The sequence below is a fragment of the Podarcis cretensis genome (genome assembly GCF_951804945.1).
Source record: "Podarcis cretensis genome assembly, chromosome: 9".
Taxonomy (NCBI): Eukaryota; Metazoa; Chordata; class Lepidosauria; order Squamata; family Lacertidae; genus Podarcis; species Podarcis cretensis.
This window is the reverse complement of record NC_137178.1, coordinates 30,015,305-30,043,254: the sequence shown is the minus strand read 5'-3', so window position 1 is coordinate 30,043,254 and position 27,950 is coordinate 30,015,305. Positions and strand designations below refer to the sequence as shown.

At 40.5% G+C, this 27,950-nt stretch overlaps 1 protein-coding gene and 2 long non-coding RNA genes across 3 annotated transcripts in view; 1 reads left to right on the top strand and 2 right to left on the bottom strand.

The window, feature by feature from the left end:
• ANXA5 (annexin A5) overlaps positions 1-19,982 on the top strand; it is a 27,056-nt gene extending 7,074 nt beyond the window's left edge. The window contains exons 3-13 of the mRNA XM_079990114.1: positions 3,225-3,309; positions 4,161-4,255; positions 4,679-4,792; positions 10,213-10,303; positions 11,410-11,489; positions 12,454-12,510; positions 16,138-16,231; positions 16,736-16,831; positions 17,247-17,305; positions 17,926-18,048; positions 19,128-19,982. Of these exons, the coding sequence (XP_079846240.1) occupies positions 3,225-3,309; positions 4,161-4,255; positions 4,679-4,792; positions 10,213-10,303; positions 11,410-11,489; positions 12,454-12,510; positions 16,138-16,231; positions 16,736-16,831; positions 17,247-17,305; positions 17,926-18,048; positions 19,128-19,190 (957 nt within the window). The 3' untranslated portion in view covers positions 19,191-19,982. The remainder of the gene's footprint in view (positions 1-3,224; positions 3,310-4,160; positions 4,256-4,678; positions 4,793-10,212; positions 10,304-11,409; positions 11,490-12,453; positions 12,511-16,137; positions 16,232-16,735; positions 16,832-17,246; positions 17,306-17,925; positions 18,049-19,127) is intronic.
• LOC307223813 lies at positions 17,323-17,725 on the bottom strand. Its single transcript, XR_013842281.1, has 2 exons — positions 17,585-17,725; positions 17,323-17,440 (listed from the first exon to the last, which is right to left on the bottom strand). It is a non-coding gene; the product is annotated as an uncharacterized lncRNA (long non-coding RNA).
• Positions 18,070-27,950, bottom strand: LOC307223812. Its single transcript, XR_013842280.1, has 3 exons — positions 27,717-27,950; positions 18,164-18,613; positions 18,070-18,133 (listed from the first exon to the last, which is right to left on the bottom strand). It is a non-coding gene; the product is annotated as an uncharacterized lncRNA (long non-coding RNA).

Genomic DNA, 27,950 nt, shown 5'->3' with positions numbered 1-27,950 from the left:
CTGTTCAAACATATCTTGGATGATCTTTCTCTCCCCTTACATCACTGCTTAGCTTGTCTTCTCTCGCATTCACCTTCTGCTAACTCTCCTGTTTTCAGAGCACACTTATGTTTGCAGACTGTAGCCTCCCCACCACCACCCAGATAGCGTTGTTTACAGAGTTCAATACTGGCAGCTGTCCTGGCTAATGAATTAATGGGCAGGCTGGTAGTTTTCCGCCTGGGTTCTGCTGCAGCAAAATCCTAGTAAGTTACCTTCACAATGAATGTCACTGTCTTTAGTTGGGATGCTAGCATTACAGTGGTTAAACATGCATATACTTGCAAGAGGAGGGCTTCCAATCATCTGAGCTGTTTAACTAGGATTGCTTGTGTGTGAACGGAAGCTCGTTGCAAAACTCTGCATGCAGGATTGAGTCTTCAGTGTATTGCATGCTCCTCCCCAACCCTTCTGTGGTATTTCTCTCCATCATAAGCATTCTGCTGGAATTTGCCCACACATGTTATGATAAGATCTGGAAATGAACACTCATGCCAACTCTGTGTAACTCTTTCTTCCTAACTGCACACAGCATTGCAAACAGCCTCTCACACTGAATGCTCAGCATGTTCTCTAATTGTAGTGTAAATGTTGTAACCCTAACACAAACAACAGACAGCCCCAGAAAACTTAGCTGAACTGGGGAATTAATTCAACCATACTGGAAAAAAGCAGGTACTATACCTCTTTAATTTGGTTGCAGTATCCTTCCCCCTCATATGTATTTAATGCCAAGATGAAAAAATAATCCTTGCTGATCTCCTAGTCTTGAGACACTTTCAGATTATTTTTTAAAAACATTCCTCCACACCAGTTCATAATCTAATCAAAAGGTTATTCTAAACTGATTTCAATAGACAGTAAACATGCAGCAGTCTTCTTATCCAAACACTCCTTTAAACCCAAATTTTATTTATTGATTCATATTTTAAAGCTAAGAATCATTTGCAAGCAGTTTGTAATAATAATAACAGGAGCCTGCAGTTATTGGCCTTGATATGAATAATGGAGGTCACGAATTTCCTCTCTGCTAAGGAAATGCCTTATTAGCCAGTTGTTTTGGACAGGCAGGCAAGGAGCTTGTAAGCTTGGCCCTTTGTAAGGAAGATGCTTTGGTGCCTTGCTCCCAGGTGTCTAAGAAGGGCTCTGCTTGTCTTTCCTGTAGGGAAAGGGGTTGTTAGAACAGTTGGAAGGCAGGGGTGCTGGACAGCTCCCCTCAAGCAGTCAAACAACCCTTGGCCTTCCAGCCTTGGAGCTGGGAGGGAGCAGAATCATCACACAACTGCTGGAACAATCCTGTCTTAAATCTTCCACTTCAAAGATGGTGGTGGTGGGCCTAGTCATTTGCTAGAGGACACTGGCACCCTTGCCACAATGAGCAGAAACATAGAAGTCTGTACAATAGTATTTATTTGTATTGATTATAAGTTTAGGCAGAGGTATACCAATTGGTGTGGAGATAATCATTCTGAATTCAGGGGCAGAAAAATAGTGTGTACTAGTCTTTTGGGGTCTTTTCTAGTCCAGAATAAATTGAATAAAATGTGTTATGTCTGACATGTTGTTGTGTTGCCTGTTGCATTTACTTTGCCTAGATTCTTTTTTTAATGTAGTGTAGCATGGCAGCTATCCTACTGGGATATAATCATTCCACTTTGGCTTAGAATAACACACACAGCTGCTGCCAGATAAATTACAGCTGCTGTTCAGATGCCAATTCTGTTTTGTCCTCTGTCTTTGCCTTTGACTTATGGTTGCCCTCTGAGCTAGATCCCTTTTGCCAGTTTTCTAACAATAGAGCAGATTAATTGAAACTGGTGAATAAAGAGTTGAGTTTCCTTGCTGGAGTCAGAGAACAATGCTAGCTTAATATAACCCAACAAGTAAGAATAAGAAGATACTTACTGCCATATTGTGAAACTTGCACATACCGTTACAATATCAGTAGCGTAGATTGTAAAACTGAGGGTTATTTGGAGGAAAGGAACAGATGAAAAATGAAATGGCCCTTCACACAACTGTTTTATTACCACAGGGTGACATCTAGGATAGATTCAGGTGAGTATCTGAGGTTGTGAAGGCATGAGGGAGTTCTTCATGTGGTGACCATTTGCAAGCAAACACATTGGCGTACCACAAATCCTTGTTTCCCCTTCTGTTTACTCTGCATCTTAAAGGAATTTCATGAGGTGGTGGTCTGGATTATCCTCGAAACTTCTAAAGTTGTCCATTTATCTTTATTGTCAGTTCTGACAAGAGATCAGTAAGGAACCCATTCACATTATTTTGAATGGAATTGACATGTGTTCTGGTGTCCCAACATCATGTGACCACTGAGTCTTCTCTTCTCAGGTGTGTACTACTGGTGCACATTGCAAATCCATGCACAGAATCTGCAGATTTCGGTCAGGAGGTGATGAACTGGATTTCATCTTGTAAATAAATTCAAAAAGCTGTGTACCCATTTGCCCAAACACCAATAATTGATTAAGCTACAACAGGAAGGCTCAACCATTGTGATTCTGAAGCACAAACTTTCCCAAGAACAGTTGCCCAGTCCCTAAAGGGAAGGGTTGTATAAGGAGTCTGGTTTATGAAGACTGGAACACCTAGTAGCCATCTTGATGTCCTCCAGATATTGATAGACTAGAACACCTATAATCCTAGACTTTTGGCCATTGGGACTGGGACTGATGGGAGTTTGAGTCCAACAACATCTGTGGAGGGCACCATGTTGGCTACCCCTGAATTTAGGGGCATATGAATTCTCTTCAAGGAAATGATGAGCTTTCATGAAACTTTGTTTGTTTAAAAAACCCACACACAACATTTTATTTTGCCTTCTATATTTGGATGCCTTCTCAAGGGACTTGCGTTAGATGTTTGGGAAGTGCAACTAACTAGCTTTTTGTCCAGCCCTTAATTATCTGACTGGAGGATTTTATTTTATTTTTGTGTTGGAAGGTTTTGTATTTTAAATATTTTATTTTTCAAATGTGTTTATGCATCATAACATTGAGTCAAACTTGTTGGATTCTTATGGTTCATGTCTTTTAGATATTGTGTTAATGATTAATGATTAATTAATAATCATTCGATGATTGAGGATTCCCCCCCTGCTTTTGGAATTATCGTAATATTGCCAAAACTGCAATGCCTTAATGTAATGTTGTGTTTCTTTCTAGTATACAAAAGGCACCGTGAAGGATTTCCCTGGCTTTGATGCCAGAGCTGATGCTGAGGTCCTTCGAAAGGCAATGAAAGGCTTGGGTAAGGCATTAATTGTTTTACAGACTAGGTGGACCATTATCAGTTAATCAACGTGTTCGGATTCCTGCTTCATCCCTTGACATAGCAGTCATTCACTGATGTTTGCATAAGCAGCATATGACATACTTAGAAAAGCAATCATTAACAATGTGTTCCAGTAAAAGTAACTATTTATCCATTTTTTCTCCTGAACAGTGGAAGTCCTGTTCTAAAATAGTTACATTTCTCAGGAAATGTTAATTATCGTTTTTCTGAAATAAGGGCATCACTGATTGATTAAAGTGTGAGCTGGAAACACTGATTTGGCTTCATGATGTCAAAGCATAGACAAATTTGATTGGCTATTTGGCATCATTGGGAAGCCTAATCAGAATTAGAGTGATACTTCCTGCTTCCACTTGGATGCAATGTTGTTGTATCACTAAATCTAATTGGTTGCCTAACACATAGTGGTTCTTGATTAGCTGGGGTTATCTTGGGAGAGGCAATTTTCCCTTTTTTTTTTAATGGCGTTGAAGCAGGAGGTTGGAGAACTAATTAGTTGCAAGCAGTGCTTGAAAAAGGTAATTGGAGTTCATGGAAATCTCCCTCATAGACCAGGCACTTTCATGGGCAGAAATCTGGTATAGCCATGCCATACCAATAATGCATGTTAAAATATGTTTGGATTGGAGATTATATAGTGAAGTAGAGAGATGTTTAGATAACTTTCTTCCGGCAACACAGGATTTCTAGAAAGTGAATATTCATGTGTACTGTAGCCTATTTTCAATGCTTGACATATTCATCTGCAAAATATTTATGTTCATCATTGCAATCAATCACTCTGTTTTTAATTTGCATAATTTAAGGAACGGATGAAGAGCCGATTGTGAAGATTCTAACGAGCAGAAGCAATAAGCAACGCCAGGAAATTGCGGTGGAATTTAAAACGTTGTTTGGCAGGGTAAGGAGGCTACTCTGGATTGGGAGTTGATTTGTGTGCACTTGTCTGTATAATATGGATTTAGTGATGAATAATACTTCAGGTCTACTGGTTGCAAATTTTCTATTACTCCATGCATCCAACCCCAAATAAATACCATACTTTTCTGTGTACAAGACTAGGTTTTTTTAAAACTAAAAACAATGTTTAAAAGGGGGGGGATAGTCTTATATATGGGGGCAATCTCCCCCCATTTTCTTAATTTTGAGTCCCCCAAAATAGGGGTCGTCATATACATGGAAAAATACGGTATACACCCTTCACAAACTTTTCATTCATCCTAGTGATGTTCCAGTTTTTATGGCTGATGGGTTAATTTTAAACTGCATTTCTCATTAGTCAGGCATTTCTTATTAATTAGGCATTCTTCATTCTGTCAATTAGGACCTGGTTGATGACTTAAAATCGGAGCTTACAGGCAAATTTGAGAGACTGATGGTTGCTCTGATGAGACCTGCGCGGCTTTTTGACGCCCATGCACTGAAGCATGCCATTAAGGTAAAATGAGTGGCACAAAATGAAAATATTGATGACTTTTTTCTTTTACTTTAGGAATGTATCTCCTATCATTATGTCTTCCTATCATTATGATGATGATCGTTCTGCTTGATTATTTATGGTGATTGCTTTCATTTTAATGATCTCATTTATTTTCTGATCCACCTGAGTAATTCCAGAAACATCTCAACCACTTGAGTTTTCAATGGTCTTTTGTCCTGTGGAAGAAGTGCAAACAATGTCTGGTCCATAAGAGTGTGTGCAAAAAAGCCATGCATGCTGAATGCTCGAATTTCACAATCACAAGGTGTCTTTCCTTTTAAAGTGGCCCTCTATGTAAAATTTATGAGTGAATCCCATTGTTCTGCTTCCAGTGGAAGCTTTTAATGGTCATTAAAGGTTCTAGTTTGTGATTAAATATATTATATGCAATGCTACTCTCAGGGATGGGGGAACTATCAAGGAAAATTCACAAGAGCTCTGCCTGATAAACACTGCATTTTCATTCACAAAGTAGCCAACCAGGTTCCTAATAGCAACTGGCCACCGCTATATCTTACAATGGCAAATTCCGTAATTACCTGTTGTATGCCCTGAATTACCTTCTCATCAATTTCATTAGATGGCGTCACTGAGAGGGAATAAAACTTCCTCACTTTCTTCACACCATGCATAATCCTGTACGCCTCTTATCATGTCTCCTCCTTTGCTGTCTCCCTTTCTACTCTAAAAAAACCCTAGTTGGAGGTTTTTCTCATAAGGCAGGCCCCTTGTCATTTCTGTTGCCCTTTCTATGTAACACGGATAACCGTTCTGTAAAACTGCTCACATTTGGCAATTTCTCTCAGCACCTTTTGTAAGCACCTTTCCAATTTCAGCACAGGGCATAGGCTGAGAAACAAAATAATCTGTAGATATTATGTACAAATGTCTGGTTAGATCCAATAATGTTTAGCAAGGACAAGCCCTCAAAGATGCAGTTACTTGTACAGTTATTCAACTATATAAACTGTTTCCAGTTGCTTATCTACTCTGAGCAGAGTATTCTAGACAAATATTGATTTTGCTTTCCCATCTAGGAATTTGAGGGGGGAAGGCAACTGGAAAGTTGACATACTGGGGTGGCTGAGTAAATGAAAGGCCCATGATCTCATATTAATTTTAAGAGATAAAAATAATAATCATTAAGCTGACAGAAGGGGGAACAGGGATGGAATGGTTAATGATTAAAAACTTGTTGCTCAAGCCAGCTTGGTTATATTATGTAGAATGTGTAGACCTTTGTGGGAGGTTTGTTGTTTTGTTTTTAATGGCTGATGAAAGCAGCCATTGATAATTCTCCATGACCACCCACCTTACAACTCTTCTGATTTTTCACCCTCCTGCCTCAGAGGCTGGAATGACCTTTTGGGTACTAGAACCCACACTGGGACTCCACACCTCTGCAGGACACCTATAAATGGGGACAAGCACACGTTCGGAGCCTGGCTGGCTGAAAAGCAGTGGTTTACTTAGATTTCCAAAGGGTCATTTCACTCATGACCCTGTCTGCATGTTGCAGAAGAGGCCTTGTTACACTTTTCTCTACTGTCTGTGGAAGTAAGGACCCATGGCCAGGCCTTAGTACTGGGCCCACCCTTTGAGTTTCACTTTCTACAAGGACTTGGCAAGGCCTTTTTCTGTGTGTTCAGATAGCAGTTGAAGACAGTGCTGATTGAGTTTATTTATTATGATGTTCACTGAGCATTGATTTCTTCCCTCCCTGCTCCAGTTGCTGTTGAGTTTTTTGTTTGTTTTGGTGCACTTTGTATTTCATTTTAGTGTTTTATATAGTGGGTGCAAGCCACTCTTTCAGTCCCACATTTGGACAAAAGTGAAATGGTTTTCTAAATTATTAAAAAGCATCCGGTGGGAGAAGGTTCCAGGGGACAAAAGCAGGGAAAGGATTAAGCACCTTCCCCCCCCCCACTGTTTCTTCCATTGCAAATGCCCTAGATTTTCAGACTTTGGTCTGCCACTGAAAGTTTTTTTTTTTTTTAATTTCATATTTATTAAGATTTTTGAATACAAATGCATAAATAAAAATTACTTATATCATAACATAGTTTCGTCTCTTCTTTGGACTCCCTCACATCTCCCGCTCCCACTTCCATCATTGCAGAAAATTTTTTCCAAGCAAATTACCCACTTGTTTACAATATTTATCTCCGCTCATTTAGATAAAGTCTACAATTCTCCAAAAAAAAATTATATTTTCCTTATTTCTCACTTATCATCAAGATCAAATCTAATTCAATGGTAGGCAGTTATTTATGATCTAGCATCCTTCTTAGCATTCAACCAAATTACAGTATTTCTGTAAATAAGTCTTAAATTTCCCCCAGTCCTCCTCAACCCTCTCTTCTCCCAGGTCTTGGATCCTGCTAGTCATCTTGGCCAGTTGCATATAGTCCATCAGCTGCATCTGCCACTCTTCCAGTGTGGGTAGATCTTGAGTTTTCCAATTCTTAGCGATAAGTATCCTTGCTGCCCGTCTGCCACTGAAAGTTGAGTAGTAGCCCTATGAATGCTACAGGATAAAAATAGGGGAGCATCTTTGCCACTGGAATGGCTTGCAGTCTATTTCTTGCCCCAATTCAAACAACTTTACGTTGTTTGGCACTCCCAAAATATAGAAAGTAAATAAAAATAAAAATAAAATACAGATTTTATACTGACAGTGGTGGAAAGCAAATACATGACCTCTTTGCTACATGGCAACTTCTGCACAAATTAGTGCAACTGACATCTAACTCATCAAACAGATGGCATGAATTGGCCCTTGATTTTGAAGCATCCCTATGTGTTCAGAATAAAGAATTACTTTGTTCACAAGTGTTGCAAATGCATGCTGAGTAGTAAGCTCTGAAAAGAGGGGAGTGAAGTGAATCAAAATGGTTTATCATCCATAAATTCAGCCAGATGTTTGCAGAGCAAATCTGGGCTTGTAGTGATAAGGTAGTTTAAAATATTGGCTTTCAAAGTATTATCTTGTAGAGTTGTAATGTGACCATAGATATTAGAAGAAAGATACATCTATACAAAGTAGCAATTAAATAATTGCATTAGCAATGCAACTCTAGAACTATTTAGAGTCCTGGGCACTGTCAAGGTCACTTCCAAGCCAAAGGAATGCACACGGCTGATAGTTAAATATTTATTGTCAAAGATAACACACACAGTCACTTCTACAGCTCTGGATATCTACGCAATACCAATCTAACAGCTAGGCAGCTATTCCCTGGTCCGTGTTCTATGGAGCAGTTGCAGCAACAGGGGACCAGCTCTGTTCCACCGGTTTATGTACCTTCCCCTGATGGGTTTCATGCATGTAGCCAGAGACTGCGTCTGCGTGGAAGCTTCCTCCATTCCTCCTTTTTCTATTCTCCTGGTTCTGGGGGACAGTGGTGTGGGATGTAAAACCTCAGTCAAGTACAACATTCCTACAGTGGACATGTGACTTGAAGAGGGTGTGGTCTGTTGTACTAGCATGGAGGAGCACACGGCCTCCATGTTATGATCAGTGTGTGTGTTCTCCATTTTGGATGTTGCTATGTGTTTGGAGAAAGGACGGCTTAGCCGCAGTCACTTGGGACTAACTTCTTTATGGAATAGTTCTAGTTGTTAAGTACAGTCATACCTTGGGTTAAATATGCTTCAGGTTGAGCATTTTCAAGTTACGGAACGCATTACTTCTGGGTTTCGCCACTCGTGCATGCGCAGGCGCTCAAAATGACGTCATGCATGCGCAGATGTGCAGTCGTGGGTTGCATTCTACTCAGGATGCAAACGGGGCTCCGGAACGGATCCCATTCACATCCAGAAGTACCACTGTACTGTAACCTAAGCCTACCTTCAGGGATATGTCTGGGAACCGGAATGAATCTGTGAGTAAACTATTTTTATAATAACGTTAATCAGATTCTTTTGTTTATTCTTTTAAGAGGGAAAGGCAAGGGATTTTACCAGGAAGGAATCTTTAATAGTAAGACTCAGATGAGTCAGGAGCAAGCTGATCGCTGCGTAATCTGAAAAGGGGGATGTTTGGAACTCTGCTAGAATATGGAACTTGCTAGCGCAAGTTTGGAAGGATATTATTAAATAATATATCCTCTCCTGCCTCCCCAATCATCCTCACAAGTGATGCATGACCAGGAGAGAAAGCACCTGGCTTTTCACTTGCCTGACCTGCCTCTTCTGCCTTATCTTCCTACCCATCCTATGCTCCACTCTCCAGCTCTGAAGCTTTTCCTGCCTCTGCCTCTTGCCTCCTGGCTGGTACAGATTCCCATTGACCACTGCCCCCTTCTCCTGATTCAGACTCCAGCTTGCTGCCCCCCCCAAGTGCAGACAGGAATTGCAGTGAAATAACGTGGTCTCAGGAAACTCCTCTCCACCCACCTATTTTCTCAGGAAACGAGGCATATATTTCATTTTTGTTAAGAATTAGAATGGAGTTATGAACTTCTGTTTTCTTCATAGACTTCCATTTTTAAAATAATAATAATAATAATAATAATAATAATAATAATAATAATAATAAAAGTTTGTAACAACTGGTGATCAGAAGGGGACCTGAGGGCTGGAGGAAATCTGGCTGCAAGCCACATCTGATCTGGGGGCTGGGCGTTCTCCTCTCTTGGTTTAACCCCCCAAAGTGGATCATTTCTGTCTTGAATGCTTAATAAATACATTCATTTATAATGAAACTTTTAAAAAGCAATCTTGATCCCATTAGCAGGCATGCTTATTTGCTCTTTGTATTTATTGGGCAACAAGAGCTGTTATAAAAGTAACCACTAATGGCTCTTAGTGCCTCTTCTTTGCTTCTGTTATAAACTTTGCTGGTGGAGAACGGTTGTATTGGAGGAAATAGGAGGCAGATTCAAGCACACACTTTTCTGTACACATGCAGAGAAATACCATGACCTCATTGTCTCCGTTCCACAGCTAGACATCTGTCATCTGGCAGTACTACTGATAAGAGATGGTGGTCATTCTGTTCTTTGGTGAGGCGAAAACCATCCACTTGGCAGGCCCATTAGGATTTTCTTTTAGTTTTATTAAAAGGACCGTGTTGTAGGAATCCTTATTTCAGCTCTGAACTCTGCCACGTTTCCTGTGTGAGTCAGTGCAAATTCTATTTCTGGGTCTTCATGTACCCTTATTGACGTGGCATTCAGGAAGCAGAACTTTGTAGTCTTGAGCATTATGAATTTCTTTCAAATGCATTTTAAGTAATTAAACGTTTGAGGTGTGGTGTGGTTTTTTTAAAAAAGAAAATTCTGTAGAAAATGAACATTCTCATGAGATTAAGATAGAGGTGTATATTGAACAAAAATAACTTACATTATTTCATCAACCAAATCCATTAATTACAGGGGGCAGGAACTGATGAAAAAGTCCTTACTGAAATTCTTGCATCCAGAACACCAGCTGAAATCCGGAATATAAAACAAGTTTATCAGGAAGGTAAAAGCAGTGCTTTTTCTGTGTTTTGAAATGCTATCGTACTTGCAGGAGCTTTTGTCTGTGCATGAAATAATAGAATAAGGAAAGTGGAAAATATACAGAATGCAACTTCAGTACTTGGAGAGATAAGGCTTGTAAAAGCTTCAAATGCCTTGTTTTGGGTGCACGTTCTTGTGCTTTGCACTACATAATTGAATTTCTTCCTTTGACATTTTCTTTAGAATTTAATTCAGTCAACGAACAGGATTCTAACAACATGTGAAAGAGGGAATTCGGTACCACTTAGTGATTTGAAAAGGCTTATTCTGAACCATTGATTGTAGATAAAGTATTTATTTCCTGGTTCAAAGTGCTATTAAGGCCACCCTTTCGCTTGAGAAATCAGCATTGTTTATAAGTTACAGTCAATACAGTGAATTGGATGGGATTGCTTTTTTAAGGGGGAGGAAAATATCACAAAGCATAATAGAGTGAGGCAACCAATTCACACTGTTATTTTTGTGCTGCAGTTTCTCTTTTCAGATAGGCTCTCTGGTAGCTCTACTATAGAGGAGGAATCTGCAGATGGTTAGCTTTGGGTAGCTGTGTGACTTGTAGTATCAATGAGCATGTCTGATCTCAGGGGTGGGAAACTGTTTGCATGGAGGGGAGGGTAGAAGAATATCAGAAGCCCACTCCACACCTTACCTTCACATAAATCTCTTGCATGAAGAGGAAGGAGCACCAATGGCCTTGCCCCTGCCACATCCACTTGTTCAGTGTGGTTGTCTGTAAAGGGACAGTTGTGCATGAATAGCTGAATGCATGAAAGTGACCCATGTGTCGGGCGACTGTGTCAATGTCGGTTTAAGTTTCTCATTTTTCCAGTCTTCAGTTCACTACATTTCCACATCAGTGCAACTTCTTTAAAAAAGAAGGCCCTGGTGCAATTTAGTGCAGATACACACATTTTTGTGAGGAACGTAATGTATGTAATATATGTTTTCATTCATAAAAAACATACTTGGGAGAATTGCCATTCTAGTTGTTTTATATACATATATATGACATCAACATAGAGTAGCTCACATTTTGTACAGTGATGGGTGTGTTCCCTTTTTTTGCAGAATATGAAGCTGACTTAGAAGATCATGTAACTTCAGACACTTCTGGTTTCTATCAGAGGATGCTGGTAGTTCTTCTTCAGGTAAGCATCTACAGTAGATGGCTTAAGCAGGAAATTCAAGGCAAGGGTTGCTTTGTTTAAAGTGGAATCTCTGCATTATGGCTCCAGTATATGTTTTGTGGGGGGTGGGATTCATCTCCCCGAAGCCTGTTTATACGTGGGTCCTTGCTTCTTTAAGGGTATAGTTCAGACATTTCCCCCTAATAGCCTGTGTCCCATAGAACACTGGGTGGAAGGAAAACATGAATCAAAGAGCACGAATGTTGTAGGTTCTGAGGTCCTGTCCCAATTTCCTAGACCATCTTCACCCTTTCCACTTACCTTTTTTTTTTTTAAGTGACTTTCCCTCTTCCTTTCCTCCTTTGTACCTGCTCCTTGGAACCCCTATGCCAGTTTTAGTAGTACTGTAGAAAAGGTTACTATTGCAGGATGGGCATCTCTTGTCCAAATGTGCCATCCTCTCAACAACATTGACAGTAAGGGTACTTTCCAACAGATTTTCCCTTTGGTCTTGGCCTGTTTGTTTATGATCCATAGCTCAAATGCAACATGGTGCCCATGCACAGCTTGGCTCTGTCTATCTGCATACTGGAGACAGTGAATCACATAGGGCGTGTGTAGCCCATGCACAGTGCCTACCCATGAAGGCTGAGGTGGCTACAAAAAACTCTTTGGGAAGGACCATAGCTCAACGGTAGAGCATCTGTCTTACACGCATAAGGTCCCAGGTTCAATTCCCGCCATCTCCAGGTAGAACTTGGAGAAACTTCCTGTCCAAAACTCTGGAGAGCTGCTACCAGTCAGTTTAGACAATGCTGAGCTAGATCGAACCATCGGTCTGACTTAGTATACAGCAGCTTCTTGTGTTTCTCTTTGCCATATCAAAACCTTTTTCAACAGTGCAGAATTTTTATACCTAAGTATATTCATCTCTTTCATTATATTCATGAACCCATTCTGTCCCCCCCCCCTTTATCCTATTTAGGCCAATAGAGACCCTGATGGCCAAGTGAATGAGGCGCTGGTCGAGAAAGATGCTCAGGTAAGACTCTCTACTTGTCCTTTCCCCCAAGTGTTTTTGAAAAAGCACCCTAAAAATACATGCAAGTAGAAGTGTACTTTGAGGGTGCAGTTCCAGCATGGAAATGTAGATCTGCAGCCCATTCAGTTGTGCGTGCATGGAGAATAAAGGCCTTCCCTTTATTGTTATTTCCCTTACATCCTGCAGTCACTGCATTGTACAAACTTGGCAAATAAAAGAAGCACTGTTTGGAGCTGGTCCCAAAGGGCCCCTGCATTTCAGAGCCCTGTTCTCAGCCTGTAAAAGGCAGACATTTTGAATATTTTTGCAAGTGAGAATTCCTGGGGTGTTTTGATGCAACTTACTGAGCCTCTGTTAAGCTTGCAGCCACCATTTTCATTTTTTTCCAGAATGATCCATTCCGAGGTGCCTTTAGGGAAAGAAATAGCTGCAACCAAAAAAGAGTGAACCTCACTTTTTTGGGTGTCATGACCATCATTTTCTTTCCATTCTGGGAAAACTGCCAGCAGCCTGATAGAGGCTCAAGAACTTTAATAGGACTCCCCCTCCCAAACAATAAGAAAGAAGGGGGTGCAGGTTCACCTTCCTCTTTTGATGAGGTCCCAAACTCTTCAAATATAAGCTGGTGGTTCTCTCTAGAAAATGTTTGGCTGAGCCTTGACTGGCCTGTTAGAGGGACCATTTTGCTGCATCCCATCTGGCCTTGGGTCATTCAGTAGGAACATGCTGAGTGTGGCACTAATCTATACTGCTGCACAGCTATACTGGGTCAGAGATTTGCCGTGCTTCATTCTGATGTGCAACAAAGTCATAGGGTTTTATCCAGTGCTGCACCAGTAGGGTCCACAGATGCAATTGGACTTCTGTCTCCTCTTCTTCCCCTGCACACACCTCAAAATCTGCTCCAGCGTGTCTACCAACCCAACTGCACCACTCTTAACATTAAAAAAAGATAAGTGGGAAGGAGATGGGACCCACCAACACCCCAACAAGAACTGAGCATGTTCAATGGCTGTAGAAGGCTGACTATCCCATGATTCGAAATGGAAAAGCAAGAGGGAAGAGAATGGGGTATCTTGAACGAGGGTGTTCCATTTTGCAACGTGCTGCAAGTCCCGCTTGTGTGTCATAGTATATGTGTTAATTCAGATCTTGGGTGACTCATAAGAGGGTGGAGTGAGTGCTAAAACCATTCATGTAAAATTACTTTGATGGGATTCTTTTTGGGAAGCAGATGAATAACATTTTCCATGGTTCTCCGTCTGTGTGTGTGTGTGTGTGTGTGTGTGTGTGTAAGCTCTGAGTTGGTTTACAAACAGGAAAAAGGAGTGGTAGCAACAAAGTAATCGCTTAGGTCACACTGTATTTTAGAGCAGACTGGCTGGGTAGTTAATTATAGTAATTTTAGCTGCTTCATCACAGGACAAGTTCATCAAATGTTATCGCTTGCCATTTTAAATTATTTATCTTGCCAAGAGGAGGTTCCTCCCAGGGCAGGTTTTCATGGTTCCCAGAGTATCCTTCATTCTGGTACCTTTCTTTAAAAATTAAAATTAAAATTCAGCAGTATTTCAACCTCCCTTGGGAGTATTTTTAAAAATGCAGTGTGGTGTTGATGTTTTAAAATTAAGTACTGCTTGGACTCGGCCAGTGATATCCCACTACTGTATTTCTAGCTGGGAAACCACACTACTGCTACTGCTACTGCTTCAGTGTGTCTTTGCAAGAAGTACTCCTCTTAAATGAGAGTGAGCACACACCTCTGCCCTAGTGTTGCACTGTGTTTTGCCAGCTACAAAATGGGACCTGGTGACCTTCCATGGTCTAGGCCTATGGCTAGGATAGACACCCTGGTAGACACATGGGGGGCCATAGCTGGTAAAGCACCTGCTTTGCATGCCAAAAGTTCATTTCCTTGCATCTCCAGAAACACACTTGCCTGAAACTGTTGAGAGCTGCTGCCAGTCAGTGTTGACAGTGCTGAGCCAGATGAACCAGTGGCCTGACCAGTTATATATGGCTGCTTCCTATGTTCTATAGCAGGGGTAGGCAACCTAAGGCCCGGGGGCCGGATGCGGCCCAATCGCCTTGTCAATCCGGCCCACTGACGGGCCGGGAATCAGCATGTTTTTACATGAGTAGAATGTGTCCTTTTATTTAAAATGCATCTCTGGGTTATTTGTGGGGCATAGGAATTCGTTAACCCCCCCCCCAAAAAAAATATAGTCTGGCCTACAACATGGTCTGATGGATGGTGGACCGGCCCATGGCTGAAAAAGGTTGCTGACCCCTGTTCTATAGAGCATGCAAAAGGATTGTGGAAAAGCCATAGTGAATGAAGCATTTAATGAGGTTCTCCAAAATAATATATTGACATTGCCCTTTGGGACTGTTGGTTGTTTGAGTAGCAAGATTGACACAAGTCTGCTTTTGCCATGACACAAATCCAGGATCACTTGAATAATGTGATGGCGAAGCATTAAGCTCGTGTGAGTACTTCAACTTTGCAGTATGCAAAACAGTTACTCCCTTTACCAGTGTGACACACCTTATTTAAACAGTTAACTGCTTGTGCCACAAGAAACTGGATCCTGGGGATTTGTTAGTGGATAGGTCTGTTTTATAGAAGCAGTTGAGCTAGATGATTGCATGCAGCCTTCCTGCTTCATGATATTTATACGTTTCTAACCCAAGTAGTGAAGTTCCAGCAACTGCCAGTGCATCTTGTCTCGGAAAGGTCCTTAAATTAAGCACCATTTATGGTCTCTTGCTAGATCACATGGGAAGCCACTGACATTTTAATGTATGAATCATTCATATTTCAAGAAAGGGTGTGAAATGGATAATATGTGACTGACCATAATTGACCCCCTTTCGCAAATAGCAGTCCTTGGAATGATTGTACAGTGGTACCTTGGCTTAAGTACTTAATTCGTTCCAGAGGTCCGTTCTTAACCTGAAACTGTTCTTAACCTGAAGCACCACTTTAGCTAATGGGGCCTCCTGCTTCTGCACCACCAGAGCATGATTTCTGTTCTCATCCTGAAGCAAAGTTCTTAACCCAAGGTACTTTTTCTGGGTTAGTGGAGTCTGTAACCTGAAGTGTATGTAACCCGAGGTACCACTGTACTTAAACACAGATTGATTGTATACCTTAAAAACAGCCAAAAGTCATTTATTAAAAGAGGAGGCAATTTCATTATGAAGCACCTTGTTGTTGTTGTTGTTTCGATTTAGATCCCATCGTTCCTCCTGAAGGAGCCCAAGGTGACAAATATATAAGTAATGAAACTAAGAGTGAGGAAAGGGTGAAAGGGGACATTGAGGCATCTTGTCCAAGGGATCCCCCAAACCTTGATCTATTACTGTGATAAGGTATCATTCCAGAAGAATGAATGTGGCAAATGTAGTTCTATAAGGGATAGTTCAAAACTTCTGTTCCTAAGTAGAGTGGAGTTAGGCTCTTTGGTCCTAGGTCCCAAGCCTAAGCTGCCCCTCAGACATTTCAGGGCTTTGTGGCTAAAGCTTTCCCCCCTCTGGTAGTTTTATTCACAATATGGTAAAGTATTTACATTTGCTTTTGGAAGAGAAAACCTTAACTTCATTTCCTTCTTCTGATTTTAACAGGAGCTGTTTAGAGCTGGTGAGCTGAAATGGGGAACCGATGAAGAAAAGTTCATCACCATCCTGGGGACTCGCAGTGTGACTCACTTAAGGAAGGGTGAGGAAAACTAACATTTTGGGCTCTCTTTTTAAAGGACTGTAATCATCATACTCGGCCAATAAAGCGAGATGAGCACCACAACCCCAGAGTTGTCCACGACTGGACCTAATGGTCAGGGGTCCCTTTACTTAATCATCATACTGGACGTGCAAGTGGTGGTGGGGAAGCTTCAACAAAAACCAGGTCTTGGTTTTCTGTGTGGGGTGCCCTGGTTCTGATCCAAGGTGAACTTGACATGGTTTAGAACATTTCTCCTTGACATGCTAGCAGATTGTGGGGGTATAGATAATACACTCCTTACTTTCAATCTTAAGTAGAATGGTCCATGTTACTTTCCTGAACACTTGAATTCATTACTATCCTGGCTTCCTTCAACTCTTCTGCCCAAATGTTGATTGTGTTTGGATGGGTGTAGGCTTTGTTATGTTTGTTTGGAAAAGCAGAAAGGAAGCAATATGTAAAATACACATAATTGCTATGTATTCCTATTGTGTCTTTCAGTCTTTGACAAATATATGACTATCTCTGGCTTCCAAATTGAAGAGACAATTGACCGTGAAACTTCTGGTCCACTAGAGAAGCTTCTGCTGGCAGTTGGTAATGAGCAGTCCTAGTTGCGATGCACTATTTATGAGAACTGCAAGCAAGCTGTTGGGGGGAAAGCAGCACAATGTGCTGATCAAAGAAACAAAATGGCGTCTTGGTAATCTGATTTAGACGTGATGCTTGCTTGCTTTTTATTTTTTATTTAACATGGGGCTCTGAATTCTAGACTCCACAACAGTGCAAGGAGATAGCAGGGCAAATCTGCACATCTACTCAGAAGTGAATCCCATTGTGTTCAGAGGGCTTTACTCCCAGCTAGATGTACACAGAATCGTGGCATAGCTCACTGTTATGCACTGTTATGGAAATACTGGAAGGTGCCTTTTTGTGTGAAGCACCATGCCATTCAGATAAAGTTATTTTTCACTGTTTTAAAACTGAACTGGATTGTTTTTTCCCCTTTCAGTGAAAAGTGTCCGTAGTGTTCCTGCATATCTTGCTGAATCACTGTTTTATGCAATGAAAGTGAGTACTTATTTTACCTTTCTTTCTTTCTTTCTTTCTTTCTTTTTAAAGGACAAGTTTCCAATTGGAAACGAAATGAGGGTGCAAAAATGTTGACTTTTTCCTGACTTTTTTTTTTATGCTGAGCACTGGATGCTCTATAGAGCAGTGTTTCCCAACCTTGGATCTCCAGCTGTTTTTGGACTACAACTCCCATGATCCCTAGCTAGCAAGATCAATGGTCAGGGATGATGGGAATTGTAGTCTGAAAACAGCTGGAGACCAAAGGTTGGGAAACACTGCTATAGAGAGCTCACCCCATTAATATAGTGCAGTGATTCAGGATTCTATTTCATGCAATTGTGATAAAATCTCCTAACTTCAACAGCAAGAAGGAGGACTATTAATCCTCAAGGTATTATATACATTCTTCAAGTATCTCTATTGTATATGTATTCTTTGTGACATTCTCAGGTGCAGCTATTCGCTTAGTGGCCAAAGTTAAGCCCTTTAGTTTCACTGACTTCATTGGGGAAAATGAAGCATGTGCACGATGCTCTCCAGCTGAAATGAATGGTACCTGAAAGTAGATTATGTTCTTAATGGGTTGTTTAAAATGGGTTCCCTTTTGGTTTTACCAGGGGGCTGGCACTGATGACGATACCCTGATCAGGATTGTAGTTTCAAGGAGTGAAATTGATCTGCTGGACATCAGACAGGCGTTCAGAAGAAATTTTGCAAAATCTTTGTACCATGCAATTCAGGTACGACTTGCTTTGTATTTCATTCTCTTTTTGAATGGGAAATACTGACTGCTGCGGCTCTTTTCTTTTTAAAATGGAATGTGGCCTGTTTGTATTTTGGCTGTACAACTGTTACAATTTTGCAAATAGAAGAAAAAGTCCACTTTCCAATACATGTGAAATATGCCACCATGGGGCATGTAGGCAGCTGGCTTATGTGGGCTCCCATTCCTGGGCAACCTCCCAGTCCCGTGTCAGGAGGGAAAACTAAAGGCAGGCAAACTAGTTTGTCCAAAGCCTTGCTGGATTTCTGGTGGCTGGACAGAAGTGAAGACAGAGTAGCGTTTCCCTTTTATTTCCAGGCTTCCTCCCTCCCTTTTAAAGGATTCCCCCCCTCCTGTTGTTGCCGATGGAAGGGAAGATACACCAGTCCTGATGTTGGTGTATTTATGTCCTCACCCCCCATTTTGGGTGTGGGGAGAGTATCAGGGGACTGTGAAACCTATGGCTACTTCAGATTCATAGCTTTGCTGCAATGTATCTGCTGCATCTTCCCTTGCGTCTATTGATGTCAGTATGTCAGCATCTGTAATGCAAGGCAAAAATCAGTTAGGCAAGGGTGGTGGAGGTTTCTGCAGCGGCAAGGAAGGGTCATATGGAGTCAAATCTTCCTCCTCACCCATAAACAGGGACATCTGTATGCCCGCTGGCATTCCCTCCTTGCAGCCATATGATTACACCCTTAATTGGCTTAAATACAAGTATTCTGGTTTAATTGATGTGTACATAGGGCCTTCCCCTTTGCCTGCATTCGCTAAAGGATATCAAAGTGGTTTAAATCCTCCTTGTAATGTTTAGAGTTATGACTTTTTGGTCTGCCATTGGAAGGCAAATAGATGTTCCCTCGTTTTGCTTTTGCATTTTAAAAAAATATATGTTGCACAAAATAAATAGCTTTCTGGAGAACTTTTGCTTACCATTCCCGAGTGGATAGTCATACAAATGGATTTCCTGTGGTAGAAAAGCTGTCATTTGTCAAGAATTTTCCCCTGAATCATTACTGACTCATTGCCATTTGATCCCTGTCTTTTGATTTGTAGAAAGATACATCTGGTGATTACAGAAAAGGCCTTTTGCTGCTCTGCGGTGGTGAAGATGACTAACTGACGGCAATATGAAAGCCAGAATCTTAACTCCTGCCTTGCGCCTCGTTCCTGCTTTGTATGGCTAAGCTTTTCATTGGCATTTAGAGCTGCAGCCTTTTTGTGTGTTTCTCATGGATATCCTTGCTATCAGATGCAATGTGCATATCATTAGTACAATGATATAGTAACACTTACTGTTGAAATCCACATCGGATCCCATTCATAGTATTGCCACTCCTTTCTAGGGAACTGCCTGTTTTTCATTGATAGTATTTTATGTTAGTTTTATACAATGTTAACATACAGGCTGCGGTTGAAAAGATTAAGCCGGCCAGTTGGAAGTCATGGGACTGAGATCAGGCTATGCTAGTTGCACATTGAGATCAATGTGACAAGCTAGTCGTGACTTAAGTCCCATTTAACTCAATGGGGACTAAATGCAACTAACATAGTCTGGATTCAGCCTCTTTTGTGTAAAATAATTTAATGCAAAGTGCCTCTTGTATAATTGTGTCCCCCTTGTTTTGAAAACCACGTTGGAAGCCAGGAATCTGGTGCCTTTTGTTATTATTTTGCAAAAAAAAAAAAAAAAAAGGAAGTAAAAGACATTCCAAGAACTAAAACCAAATTATTTTTTAACCTGAACTATATTTTTGCATTTGTACTAATTTGCAGAAAGCTTCCAGTAATGGCTTTGAAATTGTGAGCTATGCATGATCTTCATGTATTGTAATGATTTGGTGCTATTAAAAGGAACAAAAAGCCTACTAAATGATATATGGAGGACCAATAAAATGTACCCACAAACTATGAGCTTTCTGAATACTTGTGGTTTTATTAAGCAATTCTTCCCCAGAATATCTCCTCAGTTTTGTAGAATTTGTTCCAGTTCTCTTATTCTATGTGTAGGAGAGAAGAGCTATGTGGATCGCTGAAATTATTATTATTATTTGTTTCATTTCTATACTGCTTTATATTTTTAAGAAAAATCTCAAAGCGGTTTACAGCATTTTAAAACATCAATAAAACACCAATAAAACAATGTGAAGGAAGTCAAATATACAGTCAAAGCAACATAATTAACAGAAAACTAAAATATCTTAAAAGATTTCAAAATAAAACATTGCAAAGGAGGTCAACTGCAGAATACATATTTAACACAAAGTTAACCAAAATAATAATAATCAAACTTTTTTTTTAAAAAAGCTTCCACCTCCAACCACTAGAAATCTTCATCACCAACCCTTCTGATGCCTTTAATTTCACCAGACAGGTACCTTCCAACTTTTTAGCTTATCTTCACACCTTTCATGGTTCCTTTAAAAAAAAAAAAATGAAAGCAGAGATTTTTCAGGATACTTAATTCTCTGCCCTATGCCACATCCTTTTCTTTTGGTCCTTCAGGGGAATTGCAGTTTATGCACAACGGCATACATAGGTTATTTCCCCTGCTCCAACCCCAGTTATGGCAATTAGCCAAGTGTGGAATCAGTAACGGCTGGCATTTGGGCTGTTTCCATCATGACAGAAACATGCTTCTGAGAGGCCAAAGTGCTTCTAAATAGCATAAAAATCTTAAGTTTTTAAAGAACAGCTTGCACATTGAGATGACTCATGGGAAGACTCTCTCATGACCCAGGCCCACAGCCAGAATCTTGTGGGGCCTAAGGAGAAAGGGAGGTCACTGCAGAACAGGCAGAGCATAAAACACACTCAGAACGAGAGGTTCTGTACCTAGGCACTCAGTGCAACTGGCAACCCAAAACCTTTTCCAGAGGTGCTGTGGATGGTGTCACAATCCAGGGGTTACTGAACTCTTATCCCTTCTGTCTTCCACTGCTATACTGCATCACTCAGATCCCCCCCCCCCCCCCCGGTTCTCATTAGCTTGTGTATGTGTGTGTGTGTGTGTGTGAGAGAGAGAGAGAGAGAGACAGACAGACAGACAGACAGACAGACAGACAGAGACAGAGACTGACTGGACCCATTTGGAACAGGGCTTCACACATTACTATTTATTAAATCTGTATATCACCCTATACCCATAGATCTCAGGGCAGTTCACAACATAAAATTACAATAAAACAACAACAAAGATATTAAACTCTGGCCCAGTCATTTGGCAGCTATTGCCTTTCTTCTTTTTCAAATGTAAAGCTAATGCGTTCAATGGCCCTTGTCATGCTGAGCACACAAGGTATCAGAAGGATGGAGATGAGTAAAAAAAGGTAAAGGTAAAGGACCCCTGGATGGTTACTTCCAGTCAAAGGTGACTGGGGTTGCGGCCCCCATCTCGCTTTCAGGCCGAGGGAGCCGGCATTTGTCCACAGACAGCTTTCCAGGTCATGTGGCCAGCATGACTAAACCGCTTCTGCCACAACGGGACTCTGTAATGGAAACCAAAGTGCATGGAAACGCCATTCACCTTCCCGCCACAGCGGTACCTATTTATCTACTTGCATTGGCGTGCTTTCGAACTGCTAGGTAGGCAGGAGCTGGGACAGAGCAACGGGAGCTCACTCTGTCACAGGGATTTGAACCACCAACCTTCCGATTGGCAAGCCCAAGAGCCTCAGTGGTTTAGACCACAGTGCCACCCGTGTCCCCCTGGAGATGAGTAGTCCCTGACAGGCACCAGCCCATTCCACATGATCTGCTGGTATGGATTTGCTGCAGAGTCAGGTCTGTGTGCTGTCTGAGTTGCTATTATTCAGGGCTGTTTTCCTGCTCTTTTCTTAAATCATTCTAGTACTTCAGTGTACTGTATACAGTGCAATGTAAACAATGAATTTCAGACATGGAGTAAATGTGCTTTTATAGGTACAGTGGTACCTCAGGTTAAGTACTTAATTTGTTCTGGAGGTCCGTTCTTAACCTGAAACTGTTCTTAACCTGAGGTACTACTTTAGCTAATGGGGCCTCCCGCTGCCGCTGCGCAATTTCTGTTCTCATCCTGAAGCAAAGTTCTTAACCCGAGGTACTATTTCTGGGTTAGCGGAGTCTGTAACCTGAAGTGTCTGTAACCTGAAGTGTCTGTAACCCGAGGTACCACTGTATTACTGCAATAACAGTTAAAAAGAATTTGTTGTAGTTTTTAAAAATAGTCTTGAATAGGTTTTGGTTTTACAAAGAGTTGGGGATGTCTTTTACAAATCAGTTTCATTTTTAGAAAAAAGTACATTCTTCCCCAGTTTATATATATCAGAATGGCCAATGATCTGTTTCTTGTGCTGTTGTGTATTAAGGCTATCAACATGCTTCAACTCAGCCTTTTTCGTTATAAAAGTTTTTTATTCACCATTTCTTACACACTGGTTTACAGTGACTCTTCAAGAAGGAAGCTAATGACATTGAATCAGTGGTAGTTATTATACAATATAGTAGTGGGCAGAAAGTAAGTAAGTGTTAGGGAATAGAACCAGAGGGAGTAACTTGCAGACCACAAAGGAAGCTTTTTGGACATTGTGGCTATTGGCAGTTTTTACTTAATATTTGGTAATGAAAATTGCAAATGCTAATGCAGCATTATCTAGTATTCCCATCTCATACATACATACGTCATTTTATTTGTAAGCTGCCTTTCCATTGTTAAAACCATCTTCAAGGCAGCTTATGACTTTGAAAAAAATCACAGTTACAAATATAACAAAAGTAGTGATAAACAATAAATAAAACACATCAAAAGTGCAGAAACAAATTGAACAATTTCCATGCAAATTCTAAAAATAAAGATACAAAAAAGCAATATCAATAACAGCTAAAAAAAACAAAAAACCAGCAACTCCTGCTAAACAATACCTCAACCAAAAAAAGGCAGTGCAAAATAGGATTCTCTCATATTGAAACAATAATAATTTTGAAACTCCTTTTTACATCCTTACAAACATACCATATTTCCTCTTTCCTTCTTACAAATTGTTCCGACAAACCTCTTATCCATTTGCATCTACTTTTCAAGATTGCTTGGTTGCATATTTTGTGCAAAAGCAGTTCTTCCTCATTGGTGCCTTGCGTCAAAAATATCCTAAGATTCTTGTGGTGGCAGTAGCTTAAAAAAAGAAGAAGAAAAAAGGCCTTTCTTAACAAACTAGTCTCAGACACAGATCTTCCTTACTTTGCAAATGGTCCAAACAGTACAAGCTGATATCAGATGTGGTTTACTTATGATTCTGGTGCCATCTAGCTTCTGCCAGCTTTATTACTGTTCTGATTAACACGACTATTATTTGCAGAACTCATTATCTGTGGTTGTTTTTTTTTTTTTTTTTAAAAAAACCACAACAGGATTCTGTGCACTAACATGAATAAACAATATGATCCACAGTAATATGCATAATTAGTGAACTCTGTTCTGAATATATGGTATATTTTATTTATTATTACATTTATATCCCACTTTTCCTTCCCAAGGAGCTCAAAGTAGGTTTTGTGGTTCTCCTATTTTAGGTTAGGCTAAGAAGCTGTTTGGCCCAAGATAATTCAGTGAACTGCATGGCAGAGTGGGGATTTCAATCTTGGATTCCCAGTTTCAGCACTTGAACTATAACACTACTCAGGTACTCTGTGCAACTGTTTGCTCCCAAATTCTGCTGGCATGTATCAATAAAACTTTGCCTAGCAATTTGTGCACCACAATTCCATTATAGCTGAAAAATAGTGGTGTTTTGTTTTAAAGCATCTAGCTATTGCTGAAAACCTTTCATTAGTAATGCCGACTAAGAGATGGATATATACAGGCACCTATAGTTCCCAGTGTCAATAAGAATTGCTTCTGTTCCTACACCTGGTGCTTAAAGGCCTGCTCACTCAGGCTCTCAACTTGTGATTTATATTTTTTGCAAAAGATGAACTTCAGTAGTTGCAAATCCACTCCTTCTTGAAGACTTCTTCCTCAAATTGGCTCTCCAGTGCATCCACGAAGGAATAGGAATAGGCAGTGCTTTTTTTCTGGGGGTACGCACGGGTACGCATACCCCTAAACATTTTGTGAATCTAATGGGAGAAGAAACTATTTTTTAAAAAAATTAAGTTTCTTCTCTAGCACGGTGAATCATCAGTTCTGTTGCTACCCCCAATGGCGGCCTCATTTCCTGTTACAGTGTTTCATGAGTCTCAGAAGGAATGAGAGTGCCCCTAAACATTTTTAAAGAAAAAAAGCACTGGGAATAGGGTACAGAGTCAGGATCCATATCTGCTTTCTGAAGGTGCTGAATGTTCCTGTCTAACCCTCAAAAGAGCCAGGAATGGGCATCCCTACACACATGATGAAATTAGAGTGGAAATTGCATTGGTTGAGTCACCTCCAATGGCTCATCACAATATGGATGAGTTTCTGCATTTGGTCTACAAAAGGGAATCTACAGGCAGATCTTGCTGAGTCAGGGAGACAGTAGCCCTATTCACATGTTCTCAGAATTACATGCAGGAGTGTGGGGATTACTGTACTAGCTCCACCCCTGTCCTCTGTCATGTCACTGTCATTGTTTCCATCCCTATTGCTCTCAACACCTTGGAGTCAGGAAGTCTGCTGTGCTTGCTTAGGTTTTTGGCACAATTCCTCTACAGACGTTGGCCATCCAACACAATGGAAATGGGCCCAGTGATGCAACAAAGGAGGCAAAGCTAGCTAGCATGTGTATTGCTACTGTACTTCATGTGATTCTAATCTTATGAGGGAAACTGATGCCTGAATCAAGTACAAATAAATAAAGTAAAAAGCACAGACGTAAATCCTATACCTATTTAGCTGGGAGCAAACTCCAATGAACTTGGTAAATATAGTGGAATTATAGAATCATAGAGCTGGATGGGAGCATGGAAGTCATCTAGTTAACCCATAGAACAATGCAGGATCTACAATGTCAGATGCAACACAGAATCACACCGTTGGGGGTGGAATCCTGGCTTGCACCACTGCATCTGTCTCTGCTCTCCAAGGTGAGCTTCAAGGATAAGACTGGGTGTTTGTCCACACTTTGTGCATATTGCCTGATATGCACACCATTGCAATGTCGCAAAACACAACATTTTGCTGCTTTGCCTGGCAGATGTTTCGGTACAAACATTTAGAACTGAATTGCAAGTTCACCCATTCATGAAATCTAAAGGCTCTCAGAGTTGTAAATGGTGTGCTCTTATGCCCTAAGTGTAGACTATTTTAAAAAGACTGTAATTTTATCCTCTCAAAATCAGCTCTCATTTGAATGTTCAAAATCCCTGGCTGATGAGAACTATTCTCTACCAAATTTCAACATTCTTCAGCAGTTTCAGTCCCTGGGCTGACTTCTGTCTTGTTTACAAGACTGTTATATACCGAGGTGGTGTTTGTCACAGAAGCCCTTTGTTTTCAAAATAACACAATTCATTTTCACTGACTCCGAAAATGAAGACAAAGCCAGAATGCTTTCAACTGGATAAATGAAAGTCAAGTTAAGGTTGGATAAATTCTGAAAAGTTTCACATATCCAAGAATACTTGCTTTGCAACAAGATTATAACAGCTGACCTAGAAAGCTAGGATGTGTGTGTGTGTGTCTCTGTGTGTAATTTATAAATTTACTTGAATTGTGGGTGTTATATAAAACACACACGACTGTGTGTTTGAGCATATTTTTTCCAAAGCCTGGAGAGGAAAGGGAACAAAGTCTTGCACTGCTTCAAGGAGGCACAGGAAGGTTGAGCGATCTGGCACCCTGCTATAATTACCGTATTTTTCGCTCTATAAGACACACCAGACCACAAGACGCACCTAGTTTTTGGAGGAGGAAAACAAGAAAAAAAATATTCTGAATCTCAGAAGCCAGAACAGCAAGAGGGATCGCTATGCAGTGAAAGTAGCAATCCCTCTTGCTGTTCTGGCTTCTGGGATAGCTGCGCAGCCTGCATTCGCTCCATAAGACGCACACACATTTCCCCTTACTTTTTAGGAGGGAAAAAGTGAGTCTTATAGAGCAAAAAATACGGTAATTACCACCAAGATATTTTTAGGCCCAACAGTGTTCCTCTCTTCTGAGTGGTGAATAACATAGAATCATAGAATCTTAGAGCTGGAAGTGACCCCAAGGCTCATCTTATCCAACTCCCAGCCATGAAGGAATCTCAACTAAAACATCCTTGACAAATGGCCATCCAACCTTTGCTTAGAAAGGACAGTCCGCCATCTGCCAGAGTCCATTCCACTGTCAAACTGCTCTCCCCCCCCTCAATTTTTTTAAATTCATTTTGTAACACAAATAAACAACATAAACAATACAAATTATTGTCTTATCCTTATTTTTTCTAAACATTGTTAGGTGAGCTTCCCCAAGTCCCCCCATCTGATTTTCATTTTCTCTCATCTTTATCAGTTTACATATATCATAATTTTTAACCAATTTTTTTATCACACTTACTTTTACCATAAAAATCTTCACATTTTATCCCTTACAAGTAATATTATTTTAAAATACACTATCTTCTACTTCTAACCCTACAGCCTATATCCACTTCCAAAGCTATTCTAAGATTTAAATATTAACATATTTTTTCAAATATAATTTAAATTTCTTCCAATCTTCTTCAACCGTCTCTTCTCTCTGGTCTCGGAGTCTCCCAGTCAGTTCAGCAAGTTCCATATAGTTCATCATCTTCATCTGCCATTCTTCGATAGTTGGTAAATCTTGTTTCTTCCAATTCTTCACTAAGAATATTCTCGCAGCTGTTGTGGCATACAGAAAAAAAAGTAACATCCTTTTTGGGGATTTCACCCCCCCACTATACCAAGTAAAACGGCTTCTGGTTTCTTAATAAATGTGTTTTTCAACACTTTTTTCAGTTCATTATAAATCATTTCCCAGAAGTCTTTTACCTTGGGACACATCCACCACATGTGGTAAAAGGTTCCTTCTTTTTCCTTACATTTCCAGCATTTATACTGTCAAACTGCTCTTACTGTCAGAATGTTCTTTTCCTTTTTAAATTTTTTATTATATTTTCTTCTTATTATTTATTTTAAACAAATTAATAATAATAATAATGATGATGATGATGATGATGATGTTCACCCCACCCCCGAGACCATTCCATTATCCAGCCTCCCAAAATTTCAACACCTCTTGCAATGGTTTGACCCCTCTGCTTTTTAACAGTACAAATTCTACAAACACCTTCCATATCTCCTCAGGATCATTTCTCCTGCATATTCCCCTTCTTACCTTAATGACACATGTTAATTTATCATTCATAGCTATATCCCACACCTCTTTATACCATTCTTCCATTTTATATTCATCTTGTCCCTTCCACTTCCTAGCTATAATAACTTGTGCAGCTGTCAATAAATTTGTGAGCAAGTCCTTCATAGCTTGTGAACCTTCCAGTCCATCATATATTGATAACAATGCTACCTCCAGACTTTCAGTCAACTTTAACCCTTTGATTTCTCCCATATCCCTGCTCCAGCCTTGTGGCATTTGCCAGCATCCAAATGTGAACTCCCCCTGCTTTCACCCACCAACATCTGCCAGCTTCCATCAGGTCCATAGCCAGACATCAGCCAGTTGCTCACCATGGATATCAGCCAAGTTCAAACTGCAATTTCACTCAGCAAGCAAACCTGCCTTCTCATCATTCCACAACAGCAGGATGACCACCTCCTTCTGTCTCCTAATTCTCCTTAATGTGGAAAGAGACCACACAGTGATAAATGCCACAGCTGTTGTCCTCTTTGGGAAGGATAAAGACTTTTGCCTTGGCTTTCCCCATGGCCCACCTTTATAGATCCGCACATCTGCCATGTGCC